The sequence below is a fragment of the Rhinopithecus roxellana genome, chromosome 7, assembly GCF_007565055.1.
Source record: "Rhinopithecus roxellana isolate Shanxi Qingling chromosome 7, ASM756505v1, whole genome shotgun sequence".
NCBI lineage: Eukaryota > Metazoa > Chordata > Mammalia > Primates > Cercopithecidae > Rhinopithecus > Rhinopithecus roxellana.
In genome coordinates this window covers 21407663-21424419 of record NC_044555.1, presented here as the reverse complement: position 1 = coordinate 21424419, position 16757 = coordinate 21407663, and the positions used below count along the sequence as shown (strand labels likewise).

Here is a 16757-nt window from a genome sequence, read left to right as displayed (position 1 = left end):
AGAAGAAATGATGAGTGGAGCTATGTACGGACAGCGAAGGGCAGAGGATGTCACCCTGCGTGTATTCCAGGTGGGAAGAGATGGGTGGAGGATGGATACATACAGATAGATTGGCAAATAGTTAGGCAGATGGGGTGAACTTACAAATGGATGAATGAGTGGGTGGGTAGATTAACAACTAAGTGGACAGATGGGTGGGTGGAGGGATGGATAGAGCAATTGGTTGTGTGGGTGGGAGAATGGATGGATGGGTAGGTGGAGGAATGGATGTAGAAATGGACAAATCAGGAGTGTGCCAAGTGGGCAAATGGAAGATTACATGGGTGGGTAATCGGATGAAAGGCTAGGCCTGGCCCTGCGTTACAGTGCCCCTGTCATCACACTCCTTTAATTAAGATTAAGCATCCCTGGTGTGTGCTGTGTCCAGTGCTATCACCTTTCACATCATGTAATGCTCCAAATGATGCTATCAAGTTGGGATAAGTCTCTCCATCTGACAAGTGAGGAAACAATGCAAGTCACTTGCTCAAGGATGCAGCAAGTCAGTGGCAAAGGTGGGGTCTGAACCCACCCATAGCCAACCAAGGCATTCCATAATCAGTGCTCCTGCCATCCAGAAGCAGAGCCCTCTAGCGGAGGAGGTGTGATTTGAGGCCACTGGATGTGGACAGATAAGAGAGACTGCCCCCTCAGAGTGGGGCCTGCCTGAGAGACGACTTGGTAGGGGGGTGGGACCTGGATTGTCCCCCTCTACATTCCCTTTATCCTCATTTCATATCTAAAAACAGGAAGTCGTGTGCTCTAGTCCCACAGCCAAAGTCTTAGAGCTGGGGCTCTAACCCATGCTGCATCCCTCAAGGGGGCAGCTTCGGAAGCTTGGCCATCTAGAGAAACACTCCCCAGCAATTACCCCCGACTCCTGGCTCTCCTGCCCTTCCACAGTCTGGGGGGGCAGGGAGGGGACAGCGCTGCATCATTCCCTGTGGCACTCCGCTCTGGGGCCATTAACAGACGCCTCCCCATCGATCGGATCTGCTAAGTGCTGCTGATTCAGGCGAGTGGGGGTGGGGGCCCCTGGGGGCAGAGGGGGTAGGAGCTGGGCAGGAAGAGAGGGGAGTCCAGGAAGGAGGTGGAGAGAATTGGCAAAGTTCCCTGCCACCCCCATTTTCCAGATGACGCGACTGAGGCCCAACCAGCTTTGTAGGAGGCGGAGTCTCCCCAGGGTCCCTCTCTGGCTGTCCTAGGGGAGGGGGCTCGGGGAGCCACGAGGCCCCTCCCTGCCTCCCTCCATCTCCCGGCAAGCTTGGAGGGGCGGGGAGAGAGAGCCAGAGGAGGAGAACTCAGGCAGCTCTGCAGAGGGGGCCAGGAGCTCGGGTGTTTGGTACCCCCAGCCCCACCGCTGTTGCTGCTGCTGCAACGGGGACACAGGTGAGGACGGCCCGAGAGGGAGGGGGAGGGGGACCACCACTAGCGCTGTCCTCATCCTTCCCTGGTCCAGCCTCCACGCCCCAGCCCATCCTGGGATAGTCCCCAGGGGTCCCACTGGACCTTGCCCTTCCCAGGCCTCCTTCCGGGGACCCCACGCCCTCTCCCTGCCTATGCCACCTTCTCTCCTACGCCTGGCTGTGGTTGCTTCTCTTCCTCCTGCTGCCGCTGCTGCTACTGCCACTGCCCAGCACACACCGCCAGCCCCTCGGGGTGTGGTTTCCCCAGACCTGCCCCCAACGGTGGGACCCAGCCTTCTCCCGGCCTCCCCTGCCAGCTTCCTGCAAAGCCCAGGAGCCCCCCTGCCTGGAGACACACCCAACTCCCTTTCAACACCCCACCCTCCTCTTAACCCCATTTTGGGGGTAACCCCCTTCCTCTTATTTAGTCTTCATAGATCCCCTGGGTGCTCTGGGACTGTGCCCAACTTCCTAACATTTGAGTCCCAGCCCCTTGGAATTCCCCAGGCCCCTTTTTCCTCCCTGTAGAACTCCTGAGGTTGTCGACCAGGCTTTCTTGGCCCCTCTAGATACCCACCTCCCCCAGATAACTCTCAGCCTCTCAAAAAATAACCCAGCCCCCTATCTACCCCTTTGGATAACCTCTTCCCCTCTCCAGCCCTACTAGGTGGCCCTCGCCTCTCCTTTCTCCCCCAGAACTCCTCTGGAGTACAGACATCCCCCCAGGCTATTCTTGGCAACTCTAGGCAGTCCCAAGACACCTTTCAGCCTCTTTACAACCTCCTGGATCCACAGCCACCCCTCGAGATGCACCAGCTCCCTTTCCAGATCCATGAGGGGGGTCTAACCCTCTTATGCTTCCCCCTAGAAGCTTGAGGGTGTGGACAACCCTCCTCACCTGTCTCAGCCCCTCTAGAACCCCCACTTCCAGACACTCAGTCTCTTTCAAGCACCTCTGGTCCCATTTCTACCCCTGTGGATGCCCCAGTCTCCTCTCCACCTCCACAAAGGAGTTCCAGGCTCTTCTGCCTTCCCTGAGACTCTTGAGAGTGTAGAGAACTCCCCACGTGTTTCTTGGCCCCTCTAGACGCCCCCAGACACCTCTCAGGCACAGGCTAACTCCTTTAGAATCATCTCCGTCTCTCTAAACCCTCCCTCAGCTCCTTCTTGGCCCCATCCCCACACCTCTTTTCTGTTCTCTATGTCCCCAAGTCCCTTCTTAGTCCCTCAGGACATTGCCCAGTCCCCTCCTAGGCTCTGTAAATGTCCCCCAAACTCCTTCCCATCTCTCTAGTTCTTCCTCCTGGTTCCTCTTGGCCTCTCTAGACACCCCCAGTTTCCTTGTTCAGGTGGCTCAAGGCGTCTCCAAGCCCCCACCATCCTGGAGACAGCCACATTCTCCTACAAGCCACCCTCACTAAGTCTCCCTGGGCTTGGGGAGCGGCACGATGGCGGCAGGCCTGGCCACGTGGCTGCCTTTTGCCCGGGCGGCAGCGGTGGGCTGGCTGCCCCTGGCCCAGCAGCCCCTGCCCCCGGCACCGGGGGTGAAGACATCTCGAGGAGATGAGGTTCTGGTGGTGAACGTGAGCGGACGGCGCTTTGAGACCTGGAAGAATACGCTGGACCGCTACCCAGATACCTTGTTGGGCAGCTCGGAGAAGGAATTCTTCTACGATGCTGACTCAGGCGAGTACTTCTTCGATCGCGACCCTGACATGTTCCGCCATGTGCTGAACTTCTACCGAACGGGGCGGCTGCACTGCCCACGGCAGGAGTGCATCCAGGCCTTCGACGAAGAGCTGGCCTTCTACGGCCTGGTCCCCGAGCTAGTTGGTGACTGCTGCCTTGAAGAGTATCGGGACCGAAAGAAGGAGAATGCCGAGCGCCTGGCAGAGGATGAGGAGGCCGAGCAGGCCGGGGACGGCCCAGCCCTGCCTGCGGGCAGCTCCCTGCGGCAGCGGCTCTGGCGGGCCTTCGAGAATCCACATACGAGCACTGCAGCCCTCGTTTTCTACTATGTGACCGGCTTCTTCATCGCCGTGTCGGTCATCGCCAATGTGGTGGAGACCATCCCATGCCGTGGCGCTGCACGCAGGTCCTCGAGGGAGCAGCCCTGTGGCGAACGCTTCCCACAGGCCTTTTTCTGCATGGACACAGCCTGTGTACTCATATTCACAGGTGAATACCTCCTGCGGTTGTTTGCTGCCCCCAGCCGTTGCCGCTTCCTGCGGAGTGTCATGAGCCTCATTGACGTGGTGGCCATCCTGCCCTACTACATTGGGCTTTTGGTGCCCAAGAACGACGATGTCTCAGGCGCCTTTGTCACCCTGCGTGTGTTCCGGGTGTTTCGCATCTTCAAGTTCTCCAGGCACTCACAGGGCTTGAGGATTCTGGGCTACACACTCAAGAGCTGTGCCTCTGAGCTGGGCTTTCTCCTCTTTTCTCTAACCATGGCCATCATCATCTTTGCCACTGTCATGTTTTATGCTGAGAAGGGCACAAACAAGACCAACTTTACAAGCATCCCTGCGGCCTTCTGGTATACCATTGTCACCATGACCACGCTTGGGTGAGTGCGGACTCCGTGTTGGGGGCTGCCCGATTACACTCACCCTTTCTGTAAAATTAGGAAGTTTAAAGAAATGATCTCTTTCTTTCTTTCTTTCTTTTTTAGATGGAGTCTTACTCTGTTGCCCAGGCTGGAGTGCAGTGGCAAGATCTCAGCTCACTGCAACCTCTGCTTCCTGGGTTCAAGTGATTCTCCTGCTTCAGACTCCCAAGTAGCTGGGATTACAGGTGCATGCCACCATGCCCAGCTAATTTTTGTATTTTTAGTAGAGATGGGGTTTCACCATGTTAGCCAGGCTGGTCTCAAACTCCTGACCTCAGGTGATCAGCCCACCTTGGCCTCCCAAAGTGCTGGGATTACAGGCGTGAGTCACCGTGCCTGGCCTCTTTCTCTTTTTGAGCTTCAGTTTGCTAATCTGTACAAACTGAAGGAGCTGGACTTACTCTTCAGATCCCTCCCAGCTCTGACAATGCCTTGATTTTCTAGGTCAGGAGACTTGGGTTCAAGGATTGTCTTAGCTGCTCTCTTTCTGTTGATGTTGTTTTCTCATGGCCTCAGTTTTCCCCTCTGTAAAATGGGGAATGCGGATCCCTTCATCATCTAGAGAGGATTCAATGACATCACAGTTGTGAAAGTTCTCTGAATGTTTCTGGTGCAGGATACATAGGTGTTGGCTTTCTAGCACCTCTTTTTCTGTTTTGGGAACCCATGTCTCCCAACCTTCTAGAATTGTCTGCTGTGCGGGGCACTACTTCTGTGCCTTTGTGATTCCTTGATGTTTCCCAGAACAAGATGTTTTCAGCTTTTTTTTTTTTTTTTTTTTTTGGTCAATCCCTGCAGAAGAAACAGAGTTCGGATAAAAGTATCAAATGGAATCATCGAACTCATGAGCTTTCTAAAGATACTGTCTAGGGCAGATGCTGTGATCCTTCTCTAAGTTTTCATCACTGGGATTGGGTATACAGTTGGTGCTCAGTATCTGTTGAAGGAATGACTGAATGAATTGGGTTTGCTCAGTTTCTTCATAGAGGTACAAAAAAAGTTGAATTGGGGTTTCTAAAGCGTAGAAACCCCAATTCTAGTTGGAGGTCCAGGATCAGACCGACAAACAAATACAGAGCGCTGACAGTAGGCTGGAACTGAGTATTTTGATGGCTTTTACTCTATTCAAGTCCTCACAACAACTCTGTGAGGGTGGATGTCTGCCCATGTCTCATAGTTGAGGACACGGTCTGAGATGACACATCAGAGAGCCAGCAATGGCCAAGTTGGAGAGACTTTTGAGCAGAGTCCTGAATGCTTAAAATGAGTCAAAATACAGAAATAAGGAACAGCCATCCTAGGGCACAGAGAAAAGGCTTAGAGGCTGAAGACTGCAGAGGCTGTGTTTCTGTGGAGGAGTTCTGATTGGTTCTGCGGTCAGAACAAAAATATGCAGTGTGATCTTGGGCGAGTCAGTTACAGAACCTCCCTGATCTTCAGGGGAGCTCTCTGTGAACAAGTTAGTAAGGTTGGCTTGGCTCTATCTCTATGGGAGGTGGGTGGCATGGAGAAAGACAGGGGGGTTTCAAGGCCCCTCCCTGTTTTGTCATATGTGGACAGTTTTCAAGGATTCCCCTACAGGGAAATGAAAAGGGGTCCTACCTAGACCGGGTAAGAGAGGCAGCCAAAACCAACAAAACACTCAGCCTGGGACTTGAAGCCCTTCGACTGGCCCATGGTGCTGGGACTCTCCTCCCAGGAGGCTGTGTTCACTGTCTGTGACTTCCTCATGCTCCCCTCTGTTGGTTTTCATAGATTTCTAGCTGACTCAGGTGCTTGGTATGTAGCTTGGACAGCGGCAGCAGATGGTAGGGGTTGAGGGCCAGCCCCATTTCTCACTTGACTCCCCAACATTTTGCAGAGCAAGAAACTGAGGGGCTCAGAAGGTTTGAGTGCCTGGCCAGGGTCACAGAGCTAGTCCGGATTAGATGGGATGGAGTGGGGGACTGAAAGGTAGGTGGGCACTTTTCCTGACCTTGGCCTACCTCCCCTCACTCCAGCTACGGAGACATGGTGCCCAGCACCATTGCTGGCAAGATTTTCGGGTCCATCTGCTCACTCAGTGGCGTCTTGGTCATTGCCCTGCCTGTGCCAGTCATTGTGTCCAACTTTAGCCGCATCTACCACCAGAACCAGCGGGCTGACAAGCGCCGAGCACAGCAGGTAACTGCACTTTCCATCCGAGCACCTCCTACTCCCTACACCCCAAGCCAGTCTACTTTGGGGCTTACCCACCTGACCTTTTATCTCCTCTCTCTGCAGAAGGTGCGCTTGGCAAGGATCCGATTGGCAAAGAGTGGTACCACCAATGCCTTCCTGCAGTACAAGCAGAATGGGGGCCTTGAGGTGGGTTGGGGCCTGGATTGGGGTTGCAGTGAGCCATAACAGGGGGAGGAAGGTGTTGCCCTTATTGCTCTGCTCCATCCACTCCAGGACAGCAGCAGTGGCGAGGAACAGGCTCTTTGTGTCAGGACCCGTTCTGCCTTTGAACAGCAACATCACCACTTGCTGCACTGTCTAGAGAAGACAACGGTGAGGCCTAATGTGAGGTGGTATAGCAGAATAGAAAGGGGTCCCTCTGAGGCCATGCCAGCTCTCTCCCTTGGATGGGAGGCTCACTACAAGTTGTGGAAATCACACAGAGCTTCCTGGAAGAGGCTACAGGAGAGCCAAGCCTTGAAGGATGGGCAAGGGAAGGCAAGAGGGAGCAATTTACAGAAAGGAGAGAACAGCCTGAGCAAAGGCTTGAGGGTGGGATCAGCTCCCATGGGATGCCCCGTGACCCCGCCTCCCTTCTGCCCACAGTGTCATGAGTTCACAGATGAGCTCACCTTCAGCCAAGCCCTGGGAGCCGTCTCGCCGGGTGGCCGCACCAGCCGCAGCACCTCTGTGTCTTCCCAGCCAATGGGACATGGAAGCCTGCTGTCTTCTTGTTGCCCTCGCAGGGCCAAGCGCCGTGCCATCCGCCTTGCCAACTCCGCTGCCTCAGTCAGCCGTGGCAGCATGCAGGAGCTGGACATGCTGGCAGGGCTGCGCAGGAGCCCTGCCCCCCAGAGGTAAGCAGCGCTCCTACCTGCTAGCCACACCTGGGGAAGCTCAGAGCTTAGACCAGAAGCTCTGAGATTCCATGACTCCAGACCTAGCAAGTCAAGCTAGAACCCAAACCCCTCCATGCTGGAAGCTTGAGCTTTTCTTGTCTGGATCTCATTCTTCATCCATTCTTTTTTTTTTTTTTTTTTTTGAGACAGAGTCTCACTGTCACCCAGGCTGAAGTGCAATGGCGGGATCTCAGCCCACTGCAACCTCCACCTCCCGAGTTCAAGCGATTCTCCTGCCGCAGCCTCATGAGTAGCTGGGGTTACAGACACATGCCACCATGCCCAGCTAATTGTTGTATTTTTAGTAGAGATGAGGTTTTGCCATGTTACCCAGACTAGTCTCAAACTCCCCACCTCAAGTGATCCACCTGCCTCAGCCTCCCAGAGTGCTGAGATTACAGGCATGAGCCACCTCGCCTGGCCTCTTCATCCATTCTTTCACCAAATGTTTATTGAGCACCTATTGTGTGGCAGGCACAGTTGCAGGCAACTTGGATGTGGCAGTAAATGAACAGACAGAAGCCCCTGTATCCTATTCTAGTGGGATAAGACAGTTAACTTCTATTCTAGTGGGATAAGACAGTTAATAAACAAATACATAGATTATATAGCATATCAAACAGCTGTAAACGCCAAGGAGAAAAGTCTGTCAGGGATGGGGGCTAGAAAGCATAGAGCAGGCCAGGTGTGGTGGCTCATGCCTATAATCCCACCACTTTGGGAGGCCAAGGCGAGCGGATAACAGGAGTTCGAGACCAGCCTGGCTAACATGGTGAAACGCTGTTTCTATTAAAAATACAAAACTACTAGCTGGGTGTGGTGGCGCACACCTGTAATCCCAGTTACTTGGGAGGCTGAGGCAGGAGAATCACCTGAACCCGGGAGGTGGAGGTTCCAGTGAGCTGAGATCGCACCATTGCACTCCAGCTTAGGCAACAAGAGCAAAACGCTGTCTCAAAAAAAAAAAAGAAAAGAAAAAAAAAAAAAAGAAAAAAAGCATAGAGCAGGTGGTGATGCATTTTTTTTTTTTTTTTTTTTTTGAGACGGAGTCTCGCTCTGTCGCCCAGGCTGGAGTGCAGTGGCGCGATCTCAGTTCACTGCAAGCTCTGCCTCCTAGGTGCACGCCATTCTCGTGCCTCAGCCTCCTGAGTAGCTGGGACTACAGGCGCCTGCCACCATGCCTGGCTAAGTTTTTGTATTTTTAGTAGGGACAGGGTTTCACAGTGTTAGCCAGGATGGTCTTGATCTCCTGACCTCATGATCTGCCCACCTCGGCCTCCCAAAGTGCTGGGATTACAGGCATAAGCCACCGCGCCCGGGCTTTTTTTTTTTTTTTTTTTTTTTTGAGACTGAGTCTTGCTCTCTTGCCAGGCTGGAGTGCAGTGGCTCAATCTTGGCCCAGTGCAACCTCCGCCTCCTGGGTTCAAGCGATTCTCCTGCCTCAGCCTCCCAAGAAGCTGGGCCTATAGGCATGCGCCACCACACCCAGCTAGTTTTTGTATTTTTAGTAGAGACAGGGTTTCACCATGTTGACTCGGATGGTATCAATCTCCTGACCTCATGATCCACCCACCTCGGCCTCCCAAAGTGCTGGGATTACAGGCATGAGCCATCGTGCCTGGCTGCGTTTTTTGGTTTTTCTTTTGAGATGAAGTTTTGCTCTTGTTGCCCAGGCTGGAGTGCAGTGGTGCAATCTCGTCTCACTGCAACCTCTGCCTCCCGGGTTCAGATGATTCTCCTGCCTCAGCCTCCCGAGTAGCTGGGATTACAGGTGCCCGCCACCATACCCAGCTAGTTTTTTATATTTATATTTATATATTTATATGTTTATTTATTTATTTATTTTTGAGATGGAGTCCTGCTCTGTCACCCAGACTGGAGTGCAGTGGCACGATCTTGGCTTACTGTAACCTCCGCCTCCCGGGTTCAAGCAGTTCTCTGCCTTAGCCTCCCAAGTAGCTGGGACTACAGGTGCGTGCCACCACGCCCAGCTAATTTTTGTATTTTTAGTAAAGACGGGGTTTTGCCATGTTGGCCAGGATGGTCTCAATCTCTTGACCTTGTGATCTGGCCACCTCGACCTCCCAAAGTGCTGGGATTACGGGCATGAGCTACCGCACCCGGCCAATTTTTTATATTTTTAGTAGAGATGAGGTTTCACCATGTTGGCCAGGCTGGCCTCAAACTCCTGACCTTCAGGTGGTCCACCTGCCTCGGCCTCTCAGAGTGCTGGGATTACAGGCATGAGCCACCACTCTCAGTTGGTGACGCAGTTTTAATAGTGTGGTCAGGGAAGGCTTTACTGAGGTGACAACTGAGCCAAGACCTGAAGGAGGCAAAGGAGTGGGCCATGCAGAGGAAGAGCTTTCTAAGCAGAGTGAACAGCCTGTGCAAAGGCCTTGAGGCAGATGTGGGTCCACATTAGAGACATAGCAAGGAAGCTATCATGGGTGGAGGAGAGTGAGCTAGGGGGAGAGTGGTAAGAGGCAAACTCAGAAAGGAGTGAGGGTCCCACCTTAGATCCTACTGTAGACACTTTGTAAGGACTTGGACACTGTTAGAAGTAACCATGAGAGATAACATTTTCATGTGTATGCTCCTTGTGTTCCAGACACTGCTCTGAGCACTTCGTAACATTTTCAATCTCATTTAATCTCCACAGCAACCCTATGGGAGATAGTGTTCATTCCACGCTACAGATGAGAGAAGAGAGAGGTTTGGAGTGGTTAAAGTAGGACCAGGATGTGAACCCAGGACTGTCTGACTCTAGAGTCCTCACTCTTTACCACCATAATTGGGGATGCAGGAGAAGTACTTACGTACTTAGCACAGTGTCAGGGACCCAGTAGGTGCTCAATAAATGCCATGATTGCTATGGCAAGTATTAAGATAACTTTTTTTTTTTTTTTGAGACTGAGTCTCACTCTGTCGCCCAGGCTGGAGTGCAGTGGTGCAATTTCGGCTCACTGCAAGCTCCGCATCCTGGGTTCACGCCATTCTCCTGCCTCAGCCTCCTGAGTAGCTGGGACAACAGGTGTCTGCCACCACGCCCAGCTAATTTTTTGTATTTTTAGTAGAGATGGAGTTTCACCATGTTAGCCAGGATGGTCTCAATCTCCTGATCTCGTGATCTGCCCGCCTTGGCCTCCCAAAGTGCTGGGATTACAGGCATGAGCCACCGCGCCTGGCTGATAACTTTTATTTATTTATTTATTTATTTATTTATTTTGAGATGGAGTCTCATTCCGTCACCCAGGTTGAAGTGCAGTGGTGCAATCTCAGCTCACTGCAACCTCCACCTCCTGGGTTCAAGCAATTCTCCTGCCTCAGCCTCCCAAGTAGCTGTGATTACAGGCATGCGCCACCATGCCCGGCTAATTTTTTGTATTTAGTAGAGACCAGGTTTCACCACGTTGGTCAGGCTGGTCTTGAACTCCTGACCTCAGGTGATCCACCTGCCTCGGCTTCCCAAAGTGCAGGGATTACAGGCATGAGCCACCGCACCCGGCCTAAGATAACTTTTTAAGAGCCTTCCATCTTCTCCACAGCCGCTCCAGCCTCAATGCCAAGCCCCATGACAGCCTTGACCTGAACTGCGACAGCCGGGACTTCGTGGCTGCCATTATCAGTATCCCTACCCCTCCTGCCAACACCCCAGATGAGAGTCAACCTTCCTCCCCTGGTGGTGGCAGCAGGGCCGGCAGCACCCTCAGGAACTCCAGCCTGGGTACCCCTTGCCTCTTCCCTGAGACCGTCAAGATCTCTTCCCTGTGAGGGGTAGACCTGCCCATTCAGAAGGTCCTCTTCATTTTTGGGAAATCCTTTCCAAAGCCATATTTTTGGGAGGCAGAGAGAGGCAGGCTTGGACACCCCTTCTGCCCCCCTACTGAGAACTATGCAATGGAGTTTCATGAAATGGTCTACATAGTGGGGAAGTAGCCAGGAAATGGGAAACTTCCCCGTACCCCAGACATTCTTCCTGGTGGGAGCTGAAGCACTGGGCTTCCACGGGCCCCTGGCCTCCTTGCCCCAGCACACTGGGACTGGCCCCACTCTCCCAGCTGGACTCCTGCATGCTCCTCCCCTTGGGCTCTCAGTTGAAGGTAAAGCTTTGATCTGATATCTGAGGTCTGGCCTAAGAAGGAGAGTTGAGATTTCCTCCTCCCTCTGGCTGGGATATGGAGCTTTGGAGGTTCAGAGAAGAGATCCCTCACCTCTGATCTGGCCTCTACACGAGGTCCTCACCCTCCATCTGGCCCAACAACTCCCAGATTCTGAAGCTTGGAATGCAAACACAGGCTTCATGGGCTGTGGCCTCTGCAGTGACCTGCCATCCCCAGGCCTTGCCTGAGGGGTCAGGCTGCCTCTCCCAACACACACTCAGATAGCACAAATTCTACCATCCCCTTTCCTGGCTGCTGGAAATGGGACCCCGCAACCCTGTCCTCTGCCAGGCCCCCAGCAAACTCTAGCAATAGCAGCTGCTGCCGTGTCATTATGCAAAGCCTCTGACCAGTTTGCTGCAGCATTTACATCTGCCCTAATCAGAGGGGCCACCTCTAACTACTCCTCCTCCTCTCTTCTCCTCTGGTTTGCCTCCTTCCTGGGTTGGGCTGGAGTCTGGACTGGCCGAGATAAGAGCCTGGCAACCAGCAAGAGCTGGGCTGTATTTGGAGATCATGGGTTGATTCCATGTTCTTGGGCAAGGGTCCAGAAGCATCAGGGGCTCAGGCCTGGGATGTTTCTGAACTTTGGGAGTTACAGGAGACAGGAGGAACTTCTCCTCCTCCTCCCCTACAATTCCTTTTCCCATATTCCTTTCTTCTCCCTCTTGGGTCACCTTCCAGAACTCTGCTCTCAGGCTGAAATCTGGCATCATCTCAGGTTCCCTGTCCCCAGCACTGTCCCCATGGAGCTGGTGACTGACAAAGATGTAGTTTCCATCAGTCAATAAAACCTGAGAGGAGAGATGAGGACTGAGTATCTCCTGGCTCTGTGGATTTGGGGGCTGGGTTGGGCTTGGGGGTTGAAAACACTCTGATTTCAATCCCTTTTGGCTAGGAGAAGGGCTGGTATGGGTCAAGGTATGGGAGATGGATGGTTGGTGATGTATTCTGGAAGATGGGGATCCAGGAGAAATGAAAGAACGTGGTTTGAGGAGTCCATCTACAGCCAGTGAGGCAGGCCAGGGGGTCCTGAGACATTCCTCCTTGGATATCATCCGCGCCAGCTTCCTGATTCACAGATGGGGAAACTGAGACCCAGAGAAACACATAGTTAGAGGAGACTTAAACCCAGGCTTCCTGACAGCAAACAACTCTGAATTTAACCCTAATAAAAGCATCACTTGGTTTGGTGAATTTCCTTTCCTTGTGGACGCCCCCTACATTCTCTCTTCTGGGTTACTGGCTACACTAGGGTAGTGTGTGGCTGAGTTCTGTAGAGCACTGAGCAGACAGACCATCGATTCAGGTTGATCTGGGTTCCAGTCCCTGGGTGAGAGAATCATTTACCTTCTCTTGCCTCAGGTTGCTAGTCTGTGAAATAGGGATAATTAATTTAGTCACCAAATATTTATTAACTTCCATTATGTGCCAGCCCTAGGGATACAAAGGTGGGCAAAGTAGACATTGTCTCTGATGTATAGTTGAGCATGGAAGGCAGACAAGTAATTACAACATGGTGTGGCAGAACTAAGATCCATGGGTTATAGAAGCATGCAGATGGCAGGAGAACTTAACCTGGCCAACACACAAGGAATGAGTTGGAGTTAGCCAGGCAGCAAAGGAAAGGATGCAATGTTCTGGTCAGAGGGAACAGCATGTGCAATGACCTGGAGGTTAGAGAGTGAACTCAGGCCTTTGGGGAACTGACAGTATTTCAGTCCAGCTGGGGAGGAGAGTGTGGGGCTGTGAGGAGAGGAAGGATGGAGAGGTAGGCCAGATAACAAAAAGCTTTGACGTTATGACGTGAATTTTGAACTTCATCCTAAAGATAGTGGGGACTTCTAAAGGCTTTTAAACAGAAAAGTCATGATGAAGTTTGTGTTTCAGAATGATCATTCTGGCTGTGGAGAGCAGATATAGAGAAACAGTCCTGGAAGGAAGAAAAGTAGGGAGGAGGCTTTTATAATAGTTTAGGTGGTAGGGGACAGTGGCTTGGACTAGAGTAGTGGCAGTAGAATTGGAGAGTCTAGAGATTTGGGAGGTAGAATTGGCAGGACTTGGGATTGACAGGCATGTGGGAGTTGAGGAAGAGGGAGCAGTCAAGGTTGACTCCAGGTTCTGGCTTGGACAACGGCTGGATGGGAGTGCTATTCCCTGGTAAAGGTAACATCAAAGCTGTTAGCACTCAGTGCTAGGTACATAGTAAGTACTTGGTGAAGGGTAGCCATGATTACTATCTTGAGTTCAGGTTTAGATGTGTAGTGAGTGAAATATATGGGGCTGGAGTGAGATGATCATGAGAAGATTCAATGTGATAATGTGCATTTGGCACAGAGCCATGAACACAACAGTCCTGGTCAATGTGAAAGTCCCCTCCTCCCATTAAGTCTCATGAGCAGAAAACACTACTTAGAACCCATTTATTACTTACACCTTTCAGGGAAGAACTTCACTAGGGTTAGTATCTGAAGGGAGGCAAGGCTATACTCAAAACAGCTTTCCCATGGTCTCTTTCAGTCAACCTGTTGTATGGCTTGTCTCCTAAGACTGGAAGTGAACTCCAAATACCTTCTTGGTTCATCAGCTCATCTGAACCCCATAACCATTCCCTGAGGTAGTCTGGGCAGGCATTATCATTCTCGTTTTACACATGGGTAATCTCAAAAGCAACACAATGACTTGCTCAAGATCATACAGTTGGTAATGGTCCATCTGTGCCTGGAACTGAGGTCTTTCTGGCTCCAAAGCCTGGGATCCTTCCACTGCACCACCATGCAGACTACTTTATTGAACACTTCCTATGTGCTGGGCACAACACCAGGCCCTTCAGAAGCATTAATCTCTGATCCTCAGATTGGAATTATCATTGCCAATTTATAGAATAGAAATTGAGGATGGGTGCTCACTTCGCACCACATATACTAAACTTAGAACGATACAGAGAAGATTAGCATGGCACTATGCGAAAGGATGACACGCAAATACGTGAAGCATTCTATAAAAAAGTAAACAACAACAACAAAAAAAATTGAGGACGGGGTGGGAGTTAAATGACTGACAAAGATCAATCAGACAGGAAGGGCAGAGCTAGGATTAGCGTGTAGCTCTCCAGCTACTCAATAGCAGGGATTCTGCCAACCCCATTTCGAGACGCTGACTGGTGACAGAGCTGATTCATAAACCTTGATCAACCCAAGCAAACTCAGTTTTAGAAAAAGGCTGGGCTTGGCCAGGCGCGGTGACTCACGCCTGTAATCCCAGCACTCTGCGAAGCCAAGGCGGGAGGATCGCTTGAGCCCAGGAGCTGGAGATCAGCCTGGGCAACATAGCGAGACTTCGTCCCTACAAAAAAGTGAAAAAAAATTAGCCGGGCGTAGTGATGCGCGCTTGCGGTTCCAGCTATTCGGGAGACTGAGGCGGGAGGATCGCTTGAACCTGGGAGTTGGAGTTTGCAGTGAGCTATGATCACGCCACCGCATTCCAGCCTGGGCAACAGAGTGAGACCCCCGTCTCGATTTGGGGGCGGGGGGGGGGGAAAAAGGCTGGGCCGCGCCTGCGCACTAGCCATAGGGCCGGGGAGGTCAACGCGAGGGCGAGAGTGCTGTGGTGCCAGAGAAGGCGTGTCTGTTTCCCAAACAACCACTGTCCCCACGGTGCTTGTCTGTCCCAAGGTTGGTCGGTATGACGCGAGTGACGGCGTCTTTTAACCAATCACCGCAGAACTCAGGCTGTTGCCGGGGTGAAGCGGTGTCCGCCTCCCCCGGAAGGATATTTGTAGGTGGGTGGGACCGGAAGTGACGCTAGAGGGGAATGCTATGCTCTGGGAGTGTTGATGTTTTCCAGTCATTCCTGCTGACAGCGTTCAAGTTGGAAGCCTGGAGGGGAGGTGTTTTTCCTGTCGTACGTGGGACAGGCCACGCTGTCCGTCCGCAGTACCGACGACAGCGAGTCAGAGCTTCGGGGAGAAAAGTGAAGAGCAAGACGGGACCGACGGGGAGAAAAGCTGAGAACCAGGGTGTCGACTTTGACTGAAATTTGAGACGGAGGGCACCGGAGGGCGAGCACTCGCCTGTGATTGGCCCGTGGGCGTCGTCGAGGTCCCACGCAGCTGCTCAATTGGTTGGTGTTCGCAATTGTTGTGGCTGCGGCGGCGATTTTGCCCACGTACTTCCGAGCAAGGGGCGGGGCTGTGCCCTGGCGCGCGTGCGCAGCGCCCCGGGGCCCCACCCGGTAGTGCAAGAACCTGCGAGGGGGCGGAGCGAAGAGGTGCTTGTTTTGGTTCTGTTTCCTTTGAAGCAGAAGGCCGGAACAAGCGTAGCAATAAATTTGCTGGACTTGGAGAGAAGGTTACGACAAACTCGCCGCACTGCCTTCATCTTGGACTTTACATCCGGGTTCTCCTCCCGGCGTGACCCGCGCGCCGCCGCCGCCGAGGGTTCTCGAACCGGTGCCGCGATCCCTTTATCCGGGTTTCGCCGTTCCCGTCGTGCCTAGCGCACTACACTAGCCCCCTCATCCGGGTTCTCTCCCGGCGTGCCTCGCGCCGGGTTTGTTGGGGGGTACTCGGCGGTGCAGCCATGACTATACTCCCCAAAAAGAAGCCGCCGCCTCCCGACGCCGACCCCGCCAACGAGCCGCCGCCGCCCGGGCCGCTGCCCCCGGCGCCGCGGCGCGGCGGGGGTGTGGGCGTGGGCGGCGGCGGCACGGGCGTGGGCGGCGGCGATCGCGACCGTGACTCCGGCGTCGTGGGGGCCCGTCCGCGAGCTTCGCCACCGCCTCAAGGCCCGCTACCAGGACCGCCGGGCGCACTTCATCGCTGGGCGCTGGCCGTGCCCCCTGGTGCAGTGGCGGGTCCCCGGCCACAACAGGCTTCTCCACCTCCTTGCGGGGGCCCAGGTGGTCCCGGCGGCGGTCCCGGCGACGCGCTGGGCGCAGCGGCGGCGGGTGTGGGTGCCGCGGGCGTGGTGGTGGGTGTGGGTGGTGCCGTAGGCGTGGGCGGCTGCTGCTCCGGGCCTGGGCACAGCAAGCGGCGACGTCAAGCTCCCGGGGTTGGCGCGGTTGGCGGGGGCAGTCCCGAGCGTGAGGAGGTCGGCGCAGGCTACAACAGTGAGGACGAGTATGAGGCGGCTGCAGCACGCATCGAGGCTATGGACCCTGCCACTGTCGAGCAGGTAAGAGCTGCGGGATGAGGGGTGGGCGGCTACGGCAGATGGGACCCCCAGACTGTGAAGAGACTCAAGGAAGGCTGTTTGAGATCGCCCCAAGGGATTCAGGCGTTTTCACTGGGCCTGACAGTCTTCTCTGGTGGTAGGGGTGTGAGACGCCTTCTTTCCTCCCCTCCAGGGATTTGGGGCTAGAGACCTACGATAAGGTGGCAGACTTAAAGATGGGATGCAAGGCTTCTTTTAGGGTCTGTAGTCGTCATTTCAGTCCTTGG

At 53.6% G+C, this 16757-nt stretch overlaps 2 protein-coding genes and 1 non-coding gene across 13 annotated transcripts in view; all 3 read left to right on the top strand.

Moving 5' to 3' along the window:
- The first annotated feature begins 1134 nt into the window (after positions 1 to 1134).
- Positions 1135 to 12514, top strand: KCND1 (potassium voltage-gated channel subfamily D member 1). The gene is made up of 6 exons (XM_010362583.2): positions 1135 to 4014; positions 6057 to 6219; positions 6319 to 6402; positions 6490 to 6588; positions 6862 to 7112; positions 10703 to 12514. The coding sequence occupies exons 1-6, from the start codon at positions 2894 to 2896 to the stop codon at positions 10926 to 10928; spliced, it is 1944 nt and encodes a 647-aa protein (XP_010360885.1). The 5' UTR covers positions 1135 to 2893; the 3' UTR covers positions 10929 to 12514.
- A 1704-nt stretch (positions 12515 to 14218) lies between these two features.
- On the top strand, positions 14219 to 14325 carry LOC115898836. The gene has a single exon (XR_004058501.1). It is a non-coding gene; the product is annotated as a U6 spliceosomal RNA (small nuclear RNA).
- Positions 14326 to 15121: 796 nt separating this feature from the next.
- OTUD5 (OTU deubiquitinase 5) overlaps positions 15122 to 16757 on the top strand; it is a 36104-nt gene continuing 34468 nt past the window's right edge. For 4 of the 11 annotated variants that reach the window (XM_030933778.1, XM_030933776.1, XM_030933775.1 and 1 more), the window contains exon 1: positions 15124 to 16491. In XM_030933778.1, coding sequence (XP_030789638.1) covers positions 15898 to 16491 — 594 coding nt within the window. In that variant the 5' untranslated portion in view covers positions 15124 to 15897. Of the gene's footprint in view, positions 16492 to 16757 lie in introns of all 11 variants that reach the window. The other 7 variants (XM_030933772.1, XM_030933771.1, XM_030933780.1 and 4 more) reach the window with 4 other exon arrangements.